The sequence below is a fragment of the Hetaerina americana genome, unplaced genomic scaffold (assembly GCF_022747635.1).
Source record: "Hetaerina americana unplaced genomic scaffold, ioHetAmer1.1.p SCAF_4, whole genome shotgun sequence".
Taxonomy (NCBI): domain Eukaryota; kingdom Metazoa; phylum Arthropoda; class Insecta; order Odonata; family Calopterygidae; genus Hetaerina; species Hetaerina americana.
Window position 1 is genome coordinate 30911134 of NW_027286985.1, and position 15027 is coordinate 30926160.

General features: G+C 35.4%; 1 protein-coding gene across 1 annotated transcript; it reads right to left on the reverse strand.

Moving 5' to 3' along the window:
• Nucleotides 1–356: 356 nt before the first annotated feature.
• On the reverse strand, nucleotides 357–14788 carry RtcB (RtcB RNA ligase). The gene is made up of 10 exons (XM_071590543.1): nucleotides 14611–14788; nucleotides 13991–14186; nucleotides 13774–13904; nucleotides 13561–13687; nucleotides 12877–12983; nucleotides 9945–10104; nucleotides 7754–7929; nucleotides 6628–6762; nucleotides 3305–3469; nucleotides 357–1194 (listed from the first exon to the last, which is right to left on the reverse strand). The coding sequence occupies exons 1-10, from the start codon at nucleotides 14704–14706 to the stop codon at nucleotides 967–969; spliced, it is 1521 nt and encodes a 506-aa protein (XP_071446644.1). The 5' UTR covers nucleotides 14707–14788; the 3' UTR covers nucleotides 357–966.
• Between the last annotated feature and the right edge of the window lie 239 nt (nucleotides 14789–15027).

The following is a 15027-nucleotide window of genomic DNA, read 5'->3' on the forward strand; positions in this document are numbered from 1 at the left end:
TGAATGATACACATGTAGCATGTAAAAAAATTCAGACACTTAAGTGACATAGAGGCCTTGTATCAGACTTCGCTCTTGTCTTTTAGCTTCTTCTTCAGCAATTCTTTAAAGATCATTCAATTGCATTCACTGGAAAACCTACCTCAACAATATGCCCCAACATTTTTCAAAGTACTCACTTAACCAGGATAATAAAAATTGATAACCTGCCTAGAGAAGAATTCGTCCTTCATTAGGCTCAGAATCTAAACCCATGCTTCAAACCAAGTCTGCATATGGTAGAGACAGAAAACTAAAGAAATTTTTGGCTAACTTACAGTGACAAGACATAAGCAATAACACAACTATATCCATCATACAACTTTTATTTCATATATACAATATTCCCTACAGATATTTCAATCAATGGGAATATTTTGGGAGGAACATAAATATAGATCTTTATCATATGATATTTTTTTCACTTAAGACAATAGCTTGAACCATGTCATTGAATAATGTGGGAAAGTAAATTGTAAAACAATTTACAAACCAAAGAACAGAATCATAATGTTCTCATAGCTAAATTATAGTTAGTATAAGCGCCATATTTTGGTACAATTCCAAGGGAAAGAGTGACAATCATTCGAAGGGCTAATTTCGAGCATTAGCCCCTTCACCAATTTTTTTCAGCAGAGCCCCTTCTTGCATGATTTGGTTTAAATGTTCTATTTTAAAAAGACCGAAGAAACAAAAATAACAGCCTCATCCATTTATTTTGACGCCAGTGGCTTGGTGGAGTACTCAATATTTGTCATCACTTGCTTGTTTGCAACCAACCGCAGTACTACTCCAATCAGCTTTCTGTGATTTTAACAATTTTAGAGCTTAGTAGGCACACTTTGGATTGACTTCATTCACACAAAACACTGGGGAATATGCGGATCCAGGTCATGGAAGAACACTTGCTTATGGGTCATCCTCCATTTAACCCTTGATGACAGCAATTGGCCTGAGTTTAATACATTTTTTACTGATTCCTGCAGCATGGCAGGTGTCAACTACATCTGTCACATTCTTATATGATTCTGGAGCTTCTTCCATCACCAGTTTAGGAGATGCCACTCTTATTGAAATGCCCATTTGCTCTAGCCTATTCAGCACCTCCTGGTAATCCAAATTTCTCCTAGACTTTGCACGAGACAGTGCTCGCCCCTAAAATGAAAAATAAAAACTAGGTTAAAAATTCAAATCACAATACCAACAACCATATTAATATGCATAATTCAAGGTTATTTACAAATATTGCATGAAGCAAGTTAAGATCACTGAGTATTTCAAAAACATGCTGGATATGATAAACAAACTTGTCATACTTTACTAAGGAGCACATTTGATCCTAAAAATAATATTATGGCACAGCAATATAAATTAAGCTTGAAACTTTACAAGGTTTTAAAAAGTAATGGATAAGAGATACCTTTATGAATCACTACTAAGCATAACATTAATAATAATCATCCTCATCTATTAGAAGTTATTCAACTATGCACATTGAATGATAAACAATTTTAAAAATATGAAGCAAAAACTATTTTGCAAATACAAACATAGATCTACATAGTGAATAAAACTTGAGTTAATTATGGCCTATACACCAATAAATTACCCTTAAATGTTTAAATAAAGTCAGAACAGTATGCAAGTACTTGCTACTGGTGTTATACTTACGAGTGATTATTTTTTAATACCAACATAGCCCACCCCTTACTTTTCTAACCAATACTTGGAGCAAAAAGTTGGAGTTCATATTAGGAGATATAGGGTGATAGCACGTCTTGCACACATCTCAGAGTGATACATGAGCAACTTTCCTATGTACATCAACAGATACACAATATCCCTCAAAGTCATGGGGTCTTGAAATGTAAAATGTGTCTATTAACTGATTTTCCAGGGAATCAGGATATTACTTAACATTTTCCAGGCCGGTGGAAATTATGACAAAAAATTTGAGTTCAGTCTGTGAACCACTGGTGTTGGTGTCATTACCAAAAAATACTAAAGAAGATTAATGTAAATGAAAATAAGCCTGGAAGTGCCATCAGAAAATTATACAATGGCATCATTGTGTTCCCTGGTACACCCATCTCTCACTTTGCAGACACACTGCCATGCCAAAATCATCTTTGGTCATTCTATCACCAATTAAATCAACAATCATTCACATTTTGCTATCAGCCATCTAAAATAACATTAATTCTTCTAGTACTTGAAGTAGATGTGTAATGGCATCATGAATACTTATACACACAACATTAATAACTTGAACTCTCTAAGCCATAATTTCAATTGTTTATTTTTGTAGTTGTTCTTCACATTTTATACGCTAAATTTCTTCTGTAACATAAAACTGATAAGTTGATTTTTTTAGTAACTAAAAACAATGATGAACAAAACCAAAACACAAAAACCTTCAGTAAATTAAGTATTAACAAGTAAACTGCTAAATTAAAACCGAATATGCAATTAGATCTCATTAATCTAATCTCAACTTTTACGATTTACAGTAGGCTAAATCAAATGATGTCACAATTTACAAAAATACTCCTGCACAATCAAATTTTCCCTAATTTAATGATTCATCAGCAACATAAAATTTTTACGATGATTTTTGAAAAAAATATAAATAAATAAGAATAAAAATTAAATAATGCCAATACACAATTTTATACGCATAAAAGACGTAATAATTTATTTAATCACCTTCAAATAATGTAGTCTTCTCTCCAAGCATACTGCATTGTAAGATTGCTCTTGAAATTCTAGCAGTCATAAACACTGAAGCAACGACATAACTTCACAGCCAAGAAATCAGAAGCAAAGCACAGCAGAACCACATTTGTTGATGCCATGATGGATGGATGAATAAGAGTCCCATATCCCTCTGTTAGAATCCTCCCCTACTCATCCAATGATTCACCATTTGTAGCCCATCATATAAGGGATGGCTCAAATACTTAGCAAGGAATGCACTTCATAATGTCACTAAATGTTGCACTAATTTTGGCCTGCAGTGTAATCTCATCAAAATATTTTTTCCGACGCTTTGGTAATGGCTAAACGTAAGTGGGAATTTTATCGACTCAATATAATTATTATGAAGATTTTCAACCTATGAGTCTAACTTATCAGTCCATAAAGTATAAGTCTATTTACCTTACATACAGCATTAAGGTTATGGCTTACAAAGAAACCCAATTTATTTATTACGTTATACATGCAAAATGTTTACACACTTAACAAGTAAGAACTTTGTACTCACAGCTCCATGACAGGTTGAGCCAAACGTTTCCTGCATTCCCTTTTCTGTTCCAGTAAGGACATAACTGCATGTACCCATCGTCCCACCAATCAAAACAGGTTGACCAGTCAATTGGTAGTCCACAGGAATCAATGGATGATGAGCGGGAAAGGCTCGAGTTGAACCCTTTAAATAAATACACAAGAGGGAAAATAAATAAGGGGGATTAAATATTACAGACTGTGAAGATGATAAAAGAATGGAGGAGGCAGAAGATTGATTTAAAAAATGGAGATAATAATAAGAACTTCACGTTTATCCGCTCCCAAATGGCCAAAGCTAAAGGAATATGTTAATAACTGGATAATAAATCGCAAGAGGAATAGGATTTCAATTGCAACAAAATTCATTTAAATCGAAGCAAAAAAAATAAGCCCTGGCTATGCCTATTCCAGATTTTTCTGGGAAAACATCATGACGTGAGAGATCCACATAGAAAAATTATCTATGCATGATAGCACAACTAAAATAGCATAAACACTGCCACTTGAATACGAAAGATAGGTCACAGAATTCCATGAATACATCATAAACTGGAGCAAATTTTTTGAGATAGTACAAATAGGAAACATGGATGAGGTACCCTGGTGCTAAGTTAGTAATGATAAAGACTTCTGTAATGAGAGTACACGAGGTGTGTTCAAAGAGTATTGTGACTAGATATTTTTATGAAAAAATATTTATTTATTCTACACTTTACGCTTTCAGACTTCACTTTGTGGAGTTGTTTGATGTTCATATTAAAAGGTTTTGTAATTTTCTTCACTATTCAAGTTGTCCTCTTCAAAGAAATCCCCCCCAGATATAATACACTTAAGCCAATGCTTTTTCCAATCCTTGAAACAATTCTGATAAGCACTTTTTGGTATAGCCTTGAGCTCCTCCAGCGATGCAGTCTTTATCTCCTCAATCATTGCAGATCTCCATCCTTTCAAAGGTCTCTTCAGTTTTGGGAACAGGAAAAAGTCACAGGGGCCCAAATCCGATGAATATGGTGGCTGAGGCATGATTGTGGTGTTGTTTCTGGCCAAAAAATCTCTCACAAGCAATGATGAGTGAGCAGGTCCATTATTAAGATGCAAAAGCCATGAATTGTTTTTCCACAATTCCAAATGTTTTTTCGTTTTGCTTCTGGCAAACAAGGCATAACTTCAAGGTGATATTCCTTATTTACCATACGATCTTGTTGCAAGAACTCCTGATACACTATGCCACATTAATCAAAGAAGACAGTGAGCAAAACCTTGACATTTGATCAAACTTGGTGTGCTTTTTTCTGTCTTGGTTCTCCTGGGTTCTTCCATTGGGGCGATCGGACTTCAGTTTCCACGCCATAACCATACACCCATGATTTTTCACCAAATGATCCTTTTGAGCAAATCAGGATCATCATTGATGTCATTCAACAGCTCCTGAGTGATGTGAGATCATGTGATGTTTTTTCTGGTCAAAATTAGCAGTTACGGAACAAACTTTGCTGACACACTCAAGCCCAAAACATCTGAAAAAATTGCATGGCACCAGCCAACAGATATGCCAACATCCTCAGCAACTTCTCTAATAGTGTTTCGATGATTTTTCAAAACAATTTTCTTCACTGCTTCAACGTTTTCCTCTGTTGTTGACGTGCTGGAATGTCTACAGTGAGGTTCATATTCGACATCTTCTTGTCCATCTTGGAAGAGCTCTTACCACTTATAAAATTTTTTTTTACTCAGAGCAACCCCACCATATGCCAAAGTCAACATTTTAAGTGTTTTGGAGCACTTAATTCTATTTTACACACAAAATTTGATGCAAATTCTTTGATCCATTTTTTATAGTGAAAAATCGCTGAGCATACCAAAACACTTACATTAAACATTTATATCTGTCAATAACAAACTAAATATGCTATATTGTTGAAACCATAAACATATGTTTGGGACATGTGTAATGACACAACAAAATAAAAAAATTAAAGGCATATTATCCACGAAATTTGAAAAGCCGCCTTACTTTTTGAACACACCTTGTATTCTTTACTGTTGTTCTTGTGCGTTAGGCAGATGGTTCAAAACTCCATCTTTAGTAATCTTTAAACAAAAACTGTACAATTACACAGGGAATTCACATTCATGTTCATCCCAAATGATGGATGGATGGAGAGGGTATGAAGGTGTGGTTACAGAAGGTGTAGTCTAGATATCCGGGCGGTCTTCTGAAGAAATCATCTTTGTTGCTGTGCAATCAGTTTAAGGCCAAGAAACTGGAATCGGTAAAAAGCCTTGCCACTTAACATAAGACACATCTTGCTATGATTCCTGGTGGATTAACTTCTTAATTCCAGCCTCTGGATGTTTCAGTCAATAGACCAATCAACAGTTCTATTCACGAGTGGACAGAGTAGATTGATTCCCATTTGATGATGGCACAATGGCGGGGAGAATGAAACATCCATTGATTTCCTTTACTTGTGATTGGGTGAAAACATCCTGACTAAAAGCTAATAGTGAGACTATCATTTAGCCTATTTAAAAAATGTGGAATAAGTGATGTGGTAGATGGAAGTGAAGATGGAATTCTATGAGAAAAGTGACTTATTAAGTTTAAACTCCATATACAGGTATGTATCACTTTAGCAGTAGTGATGATGAACTTCTGGGATTCTACCACGAATATATGTTGCCTGAAACCTGAAAAATCACAGGGCGCCTTAGGTACTGGTGAATCTTATGGGTCGGAAAATACAGTATATGGAAATTGAACCGCAGATACTTTTGATTGAAAATGATGACTGAACAGTGATAACATTTACAATGCCTAGGAGAAATGTCAACATTAACTACCAGACAAAAAATTCTATGAGGACATATAACCATTCGGTAAAGGTAACACATTATGAACAATTATGTATGATTTCAGTTATTAACAATCTTTTTCCCCATATCTTTTTCCCCCAATCTTTCACCATAAACAACATCCACAAGAATAGGTAAAAATTACTTTTCATCAGCCAACAACAGCATACCATCAATAATACACGAAAAATGATGGTGCATAAAATGAAATTCTAGCCTTAATGAATAAACTCCATCGCTAGAACTTTTGCACAAGAGAATTAGTTCACTAATACCATATATACCCTTTTTATAAGGAAATAAAACCATTATTTTTTAGTTATTAATTGAAAACATTATATTTACAATAGCCAATAAATATCCTAAGATAGGCAAGGTCCAACAACAAGCTGAAATGGACATTATAACTCGTAAGTAATTTGAAAATTCAAGAAATGTACTCACCTTCCTATGAACTAGCAATGTTTTCTGTTTCCCATCAACGATGTGTTCTTCAATTTTGGCAATGTTATGAGACACATCATAAATAACATGCATGTCTAGGTCATCTGGTGTTAAATGGAACTGCTTTGCAAATGCCTGAGGAAGATGCAAGAATCATACACTGTACATAGCTCACTTCATATTATATTTAACGTTAACGTTTGATAAAAACTTAGAAAGGACACTGGTGAGCTTCATTACTAAGGTTATGAAATTATCTTCCTACATTTATGAAAATATTCAATTCACAAGCAATTTTACCAGTATATGAAGAAGAAAACAACATGTTTTAACATTCATTAGAGCATACCTTTATCAGAGTAAAATCTAACAGATTGCAGCTGAGTTAATGCGGTTGGTAATGCATACTTCTGGTAAAAGGAGACAAGCTGGAGGTAAACTATGGATAACTTTGGCGAGTGAATTTTGGGCCGGTAGGCAGGTGCCTCGCTACTCTTACTTAGGTTAAATATATGCTTTACACAGGCTCTAACAATACACAAATGACATTAATACAGGTCAGCCATACTGAAATGAGCACAGCACTTAACAAGAAAATTGATAAAATGATTTTATATATGAAATTTTACAGCTAATATCAAATATGAATGTGAATTTGCATCAAAGGAATTACCTCAGTGTCGTAAGATTGTTGTCATTGGAATAGAATAAATTTTCTTTTCCTTATTTAGCACTTTTTAAAAGATAAAGGAAATAAGTTCAACAGATTCAGGCTTGAGGTCGTGGAAGTTCATCATAATGAAATAAGGACAATTTGCACTTTTCCACAGTTTATTTAACGTACGACGCGTTTCAACTCACAGAGTCATCATCAGGTACAAGACTTGTACCTGATGATGACTCTGTGAGTTGAAACGCGTCGTACGTTAAATAAACTGTGGAAAAGTGCAAATTGTCCTTATTTCATTATAAAGGAAATACATAAGTAGACCTATTGTAAAGCAATGGCATTTCACCTTTATCCAATAGAATAACAATTGGATGGAACAAGTGCTTTTATTGAGCAATGTGGACTCATTGTATTGAGATGATACATGAACACTGTGGCATTGTCCAAAATACTCACCTGCCTACTAAGGAATGTCATTGAGCTCCGATTAACCCAGGCAAAGTTGGCCGCTGCTGCCATTGACTTCAGGTAGTCCTGTCCTTCAACCGAATTGATTCTGGCACATGCTAGCTGCCTGTCATTTGTCTCAATGTTGTCTCTTTTCATGGCCTTCTCCATTTGCACCAATGCATCTGCAAAAGTTAAATAAAACCAGTTAATGGAAAAAACCTACAGAAATAAATTTTTAAAATACAGAAAATGAATTTTATTATCTTGTAACACATGATTATTGTATAGGGCAGTGATATGCTTCATTAAGGGTAAACCAAATCAGTGAAATGTAAAATGATTATGCTATGGATAGAGACTCATTTAAAGAAGTCACATCCAAATATTAACTTTATAATATTTACATTCATAATGTAACTTATAGCCAAGAAAAACTTAACGAACACATTTCAAATGAAAAAAAAATTCTAGATACTGGTACAACTACCAGCATTTGCATTCAAGTCTAAAAAAGGTGTGTGAATTTGGCAATCAGGTGGCAAAACACTCCCTTAAAAGAGATAAAGTCACTCTGAAAGGTAACCAAATTCATATAGCATCAACTGACCATCGAATTTCGCAGTTCTAGCCATCTAGAATGAAAGCAACAAGTGAATGAATAAGGACACAGCTTTAAATAAGCACAAAACAACACTAGTTTATATGCTACCAACAAGATACTTTCAACAGGATTGGTCGGTCAATCAATGAATATTAAATGAAGACAATAGAAAACAACTTCCTGATGATGAAGCAAATGAAAGCTGCAAAACTATGCCACACAAAATATAAACCTAGAGAATTTGTTGTCTCGGGCGCAACTTTATGGAATTTGCATAACATATTGAAATGAAATAATTTACTTTGTAATTCCACACACTTTATATAAAAAAACACTACTAAGGTTTTGACGTTGAATGACATCATCAGGTGGTCCTCATAGAAGCACACTGGCTATATATACCTTCTGATCGAGGGAGGGGGGTTGGTCAGAGAGGGAGGTTGGAGGGGTAAAAAGGTTACAATGTAGCTGGGATGAAAAGAGAACTACATCTTTCGACTTAGAAGAGCGGTAGGTCTAGGAGTGGGGAGCGGGAGGGATACAAAATTTTGTTGGAAAATTGATCTTTCCAAGGACACATTTCAAAATTTCTAACTGCTCCAAAGCATCGAGCCTTTGACATTTATTTTAAAAATGAATAATTTTTGTCACAAAGTCACTTTTGTGGTCACTTTCGATGAGATGCTTTGCAAAGAGGGATGTTATGTTCTTATTTTTTACTCTCTGACCAACCCCCCTCCCTCGATCAGAAGGTATATATAGCCAGTGTGCTGAGGACCAACTGATGATGATGTTCAACGTCAAAACCTGGGTCGTGTTTCTTTTTAAATAAATTGTGTGGAATCACAAAGTAAATTGTTTCATTTCATTTCAAACCTAGAGAAGCCAAAAAATATTCTGAAATAATTTATCAAAATGCTATTCACACATTTTTCAAATTTAAAGCATAGACATGAAAAGTACAAAAAGAACTCTTTTTCAACAAGTCTCACATTAAGACATTCAACCAGTACATATGTATATGGATTACATATTTATATCTTCTACTACTCTGGTAAACCAATAGAGTTGGGAAAAAACTGGATTTGGATAATAATAAACCATTTGCTAGCATATACAGGATTCTACTAAAATTTCTCTTTTCATTTAAATAATCTGTAACATAGTAACTAAAATATTTGGCCACTATTTTTATATTGTCCATGCTGGTTCCTAGTAGTAGTAGTTTTGAGGGGAGGCGACCGACAGCTGAGGTCATTTGCGCCATAGGGGATGGATAGGAAAGGATAAAGGGTGGAGAGAAACCCGGCGTCGGCATTAGCCTACTCTTAACGAAAGGCGCCAAGGGGTCCGCAGCTTAACGTCCCATCCGACGGACGGCGTACTCACTCAAAGTGCCCTCCACAAAGCACCTCAAGCAGGGATCGAGATACCTCTGAAAAATATTCAACACCGCCGGGATTTGAACCCGCTGGTTCCTTTTTAACATTATTGCAAATAAAGGGAAGCTCCTTAGCCAGTATATTCCTATAATATTTCAAAACATGCACATTTTCATTGCACACACACTAAGAGAGATACTCTTAAAAACATTACCAGTTGCAACTTGATGTCCAAATCCTCTGCTACCAGAGTGAATCATCACACAAATCTGCCCTCGACTTTCAATACCCATTTTTCCAGCAGCCCATTTGTCATAAATCTCATCCACGACCTGTATCTCTGCATAATGATTCCCAGCTCCTAATGTCCCCAACTGCAATGGAAACCAAGAAAACTTGGATACAATTCACAGATTAAAAAATCACAACTGATAGATCATTTTATGTGGCCAGAGAGAGATTGATTATACATTCATACTACAATGACCGGAATGCAACTTCCACTTAAAATAAAAACAAAATCATTTGAATAACCCATTCTGGATGATTAAAGAGTGCAAAAGAATTTACATATGTATTTATTTATTAACTCGTCAAACATAACTGGGTGCACTTAATTAGCTGAATGCAGGAGAGATCTCCACATCAGTGAGTCAGTGACAAAGAAGAGCAAGATGACTGGCTGCACAGTGATGTAGCAGCAGCACAGCAGTAAAAGAAGACAAAGGATCAAATTCCATACTCACTTCATCAGTCTGTCTCACAGACTTCCAGTCAGACTTATGGAGTGCTATAGTGAGCATACTAGAATAATGCAAGGACATACATACTTAACATGGACCATCCTCGGCATCCTATAACACCATAGCACAAGTTACTTTCTTAAGATGGTGTCCGCTTCAATAAATTCAAAATAGTGGTTTACATTTTAAAGCTTTTCACAACTGTTTTCTTGCAAAATAACATTGATGACTTTAACATAAATGGGAGCACAAAACTTCAACTGTATATTCTGTAATATACTATAGCAGGACTGTAACATATAATACAAGGTTTATATCAAGCATCAGTAACATTTTCCTGACGTGTGCATTAAGTGCTGAATTCAGACCATCGGTTAAGTGTGCGCATGATTTCAGATTGTATTGGCATTGATAAGATGACAGTGCAAAACATTATCACTGAAAATTTGGCAATGCAAAAGATCTGCACTAAACTCATCCTAAAGGTCTTGACTGACGACCAAGAGCAGAGTCGGGTGTCTGCTCGCAAAGACCTTCTGCAATGGCATCGCCCTGATTCTCCAAGCCCCTTACAGTACTGACTTGGAATCAACAGACTATTTCCTATTCCCAAAAGTGAAATCCTACCTCAAAGGACACCACCATAAGACTCCTAAGTGCCATCAAAGAAGCTTGCATGCATACCCTTAAGGACCTTCCGGAATCTGCCTACCAGAGAGCATTTGAGCTGTGGAACTGGCAAAATTACGTCAACACTTAAGGGATTTACTTTGAAGAATTTTGAGGCACTGCAACAATAATATTTAAAATTAATCTATTTTACCAAAAATTTTTCTGATACAACTTTATGAATCTAATCAGAACTCCAATTTCATACCAACACTATTCCACTTTAAAAAACTTAAGGAAAAATATTTTTTTTAGGAAAAAGGTCATAGCTCTTCACAGCAGATCCCCTCCACCACCACCAATGCAAGGAGTACATCTTCCCCTAAGAATTATCCCAAAAAACATCTCTGCACCTCTTCCCCGTTTGCCGAATTTCACACAGTTTACTCCATTAAATTTGTTTCCATGCCCAGCTTTAATAAGTAGTCATTTTGGTATATATTCCTGGCTTTGTCTAGTGCTCACCAAAAGCATGCATTCACAACAAATTTGCATTACAAGCATCTGAAATTGTAATGTAACTTTTCTGAAAATACCTCATCTTTGCAGAGTTCTACAACTGTCTTCTACAGGAGCCCTTTAAAAAAAAATTATTCAAAGAATTTCCCCAGCAATTCCAGTAAATTTAGCTCTTTCTTCGGCATTACAAATCTTACCCTGAGAACAATCGCAACAAAATCAAGAAATAACAAAATTACAAATGAATTCATTAGTTTTAACATCAAAAGTGAGAAATACTAAAAATAGGAGAGAAGCCAAAGAAAATTACACAAAATTCTTACCAGAAATGTGTGAAAAGCAAAGTACTGTATGGCTACACTAGTGGTGCGGATACCGCACTGGTTCAATATCAAGCACTTTCCCAACCCTCTTTATTTGTTCATACAGGTCATCGGCATATTACAAGAGTGCTTTGACTTTTTGGGGATACATGATTCAGTGCGTTCGCCGAGTCTAGAAAGGTACAAAACCAATCTATGCAGGCAAATGTAAGCACTATGTGTTACTAACCTCTTAATTTTAGGTACACAGGCTTCATACTTCATCAAAATCAAAGGATAAAGTCTGATTGATTACAAATAAAGGGAGTGCATACATAAATTATCTGATAATACAACAGTTAAGACAATTGGGATTCCAGACTCATGATTAATTCAGGTGACACTGGTGTTGCAGGGACACTTGAAACAATCTTGTGTGCTCATTTTCCTGCATAACTTCAACAACACTTCCACATGCTTCAGCAGTAACAATGCAAAGATCCTTCTCAACGATTAAACTTCTTCATCAAGTCTGCTATGCAAAAAAAGTGCACAATAATACTGTTGCTCTTTTCATCCACATTTTAGTCTAACATCCACCACTATACATAACAGAGTTTCTGATTTATAATTGGATGCAATACGTTAGCTGTGCACAAATGCAGCGATCAGCAAATCATTGAAAAAATGAACTTACACTTTCCAAAAACAATTCTTTCCGATACTCACCAAACCATTCACAAAACACCAATAATAAGGGAAGCAATAACCTATGGACCAGAAAGGGAAACTATTTATCAAAACCACTGCATGACCACACATTGTGTAAAATTTTACTCTCTTGATGAGGAAATGTGTGCCCTGATATAAAATTTCTTCTGGCCTGGCTGAAGGTTGACCACTAATTGGTTTTTCAAACAAAACTAAGCTTATTTCTTTCTTTAAACAATGCTAAGGCGATTGCTTCACATACCTGTGGAAGACCCCTCTTCTTTGCCCTCATGCTGACTTTGGAAGGATCTGCATTCAACATTCTGCCATATTCCTCACAGTGTTCCTTATCTTCGGCCCAAATATAACCTGCAGGGAAAATTGAAAACTCTCACATTCACTGATGCATGATAATATTCTTAATAGATAAACCAATGCCCTTTTAAATTATTAAGGTTATAACAGCTAATTTGAAAGCATTTTCCAATATATATGACCATGAACAAACCATGGACCAAAACCACCAGTGTGCCATGGGGAAATCCATAATGCAGCAAAAAATTTGACTCCTTAGTTTCATTAGAGTAAAAAGTTAAGCCAAACATGATTAAAACACAATTGTGAGATAAATACTACCCATTAGACATTAATTAAAAGAAAAATTTAATGTGTGAAGGTACCATACACATTTTGCCCTTTAGAATTTTTCATTACGGTATACCAATTATGAAATAAATAACCCACAGCAAAACTTCATACACTGTTCAACAAATAGTATGCACAGATTACAAAATTGAATAAATGTAAATTTTCATGGTTCAGAAAAACCAAACACGCCGAATATTATGTACAATAGAAAATTCTCTAGGTTTTTCCAACCACTTTTTGAGCATCAACTCTTTAAAGTATTTACGTATATCCAATTTGTACCGCAGCTACATTTTACCTTCTCTCAGGGACCAATCCATCCCCATCTCAAGAGCCTCCTCCAAATCACGAGCGTTCATGGGAATTATACCTTTTGAGCCAACTCCAACTGGAATGTGGTCAAACAGACTTTGCGCCAGTTGTTCCTGTTAACACATATGGTTCATAAATAGCGAACAATTTTCTTGACAAAGGAAAAATATAAAACGCCAAATATTTGCGATGATAATACCTTAACAGGTAAGACATCCTTTTCAAATAGATTAGTTCTCAATAGTCTCACACCGCAGTTTATGTCAAATCCTACTCCGCCAGGAGAAACAACCGAGTTAGGATCACTCATATCAAATGCTGCCATGTTTCCTGGAAATACAAGTCTTAAATAAGTACCGAACTGTATTGTATAAAACCGAGTAGACAATTTAATGCAAGAAAGAATATAACCTTACCAATTGCAAACCCATACCCAGAATGGACGTCTGGGAGACCGACAGATTTTCCAACAATTCCTGGCAGGGCAGCGACATTAGCTATTTGCTTCATACCAGGAAGGAATCCTCCAACCATCCCTGGACGGCAAGCATTCCGTAATTCGTCAAACATTAATTTTTCCAAATGATCGTTAACATAAAATACTCCTTCAACCTATGATATAGGAAGAAAAAACAAGAATTCTTAAGAAACAGGAATACATATTGACGGCAAGGATTTACTCCAATGAAATCAGCAATTTATTGTATATTCGTAATTTGATTCGAATCATAAAAAAATAAAATGTGTACGAAAACTGAAACTCTGACCAACACTTAAGAATATGAACAAGGCAGGGTTAAAAATAAGATTGACAGTTAAACACTAGTAGATATATCTTGTAGACTTTCAACAAATTCAGTCCGTCATTCTTTGAAAAATCCAAACCTTATATGAAAGCTATTATTGGAAAAATATAGAGCTGACATTTATGCAAACACAAAACCTAAAAATGAAAGCAAACTACAATTTCTCTTGAAGACCAGCTAGCTGTTCTTCATCTCCAAAGCATACAAATAATTATCAATTATAGACGCACATTCATATTAGGTTGAAAGCCCTTATGTATCTTCCAGCAATGTGAATTCATTTTTTCTAGATACTTCAGTTCTTCATTGTACTGCCTGACAACCATTTTTCCAATTTGTATTTATACTTTCACAATTAACATGCAGTAATCACAAGTTGTCAGCCGGAAAACCACGGTCCAGCCTGAAGATATCTTAACATCGATCGATATCGATTGTTGATATTTCGATTCTTTAAATTTGAAGCTCCGGAGTACCGCCATATTCGAAGGGTTTTCATACTACGAGACTCCATTATAATACAACAACAAGGAGAGGGATATAATAATTCATAGTTATTCCACCGGTTAAGGTAGTCTTTAGATGGAAAGAACCAATACAATGGTACAAATCAGTAATCAGTTAATTGTGAAAGTCTTGAGATTTTC

What these genes read in the sequence shown, in the direction of transcription:
- RtcB (XM_071590543.1), bottom strand. Translation starts at nt 14,706, where the DNA reads ATGGTTGTCAGGCAGTACAATGAAGAACTGAAGTATCTAGAAAAAATG. An exon ending in AGAAGAGGGGTCTTCCACAG is followed by an intron (nt 10,105 to 12,876) that starts GTATGTGAAGCA and finishes TTTCCATTGCAG; the next exon opens with TTGGGGACATTAGGAGCTGG. An exon ending in TGGACATCAAGTTGCAACTG is followed by an intron (nt 7,930 to 9,944) that starts GTAATGTTTTTA and finishes TAACTTTTGCAG; the next exon opens with ATGCATTGGTGCAAATGGAG.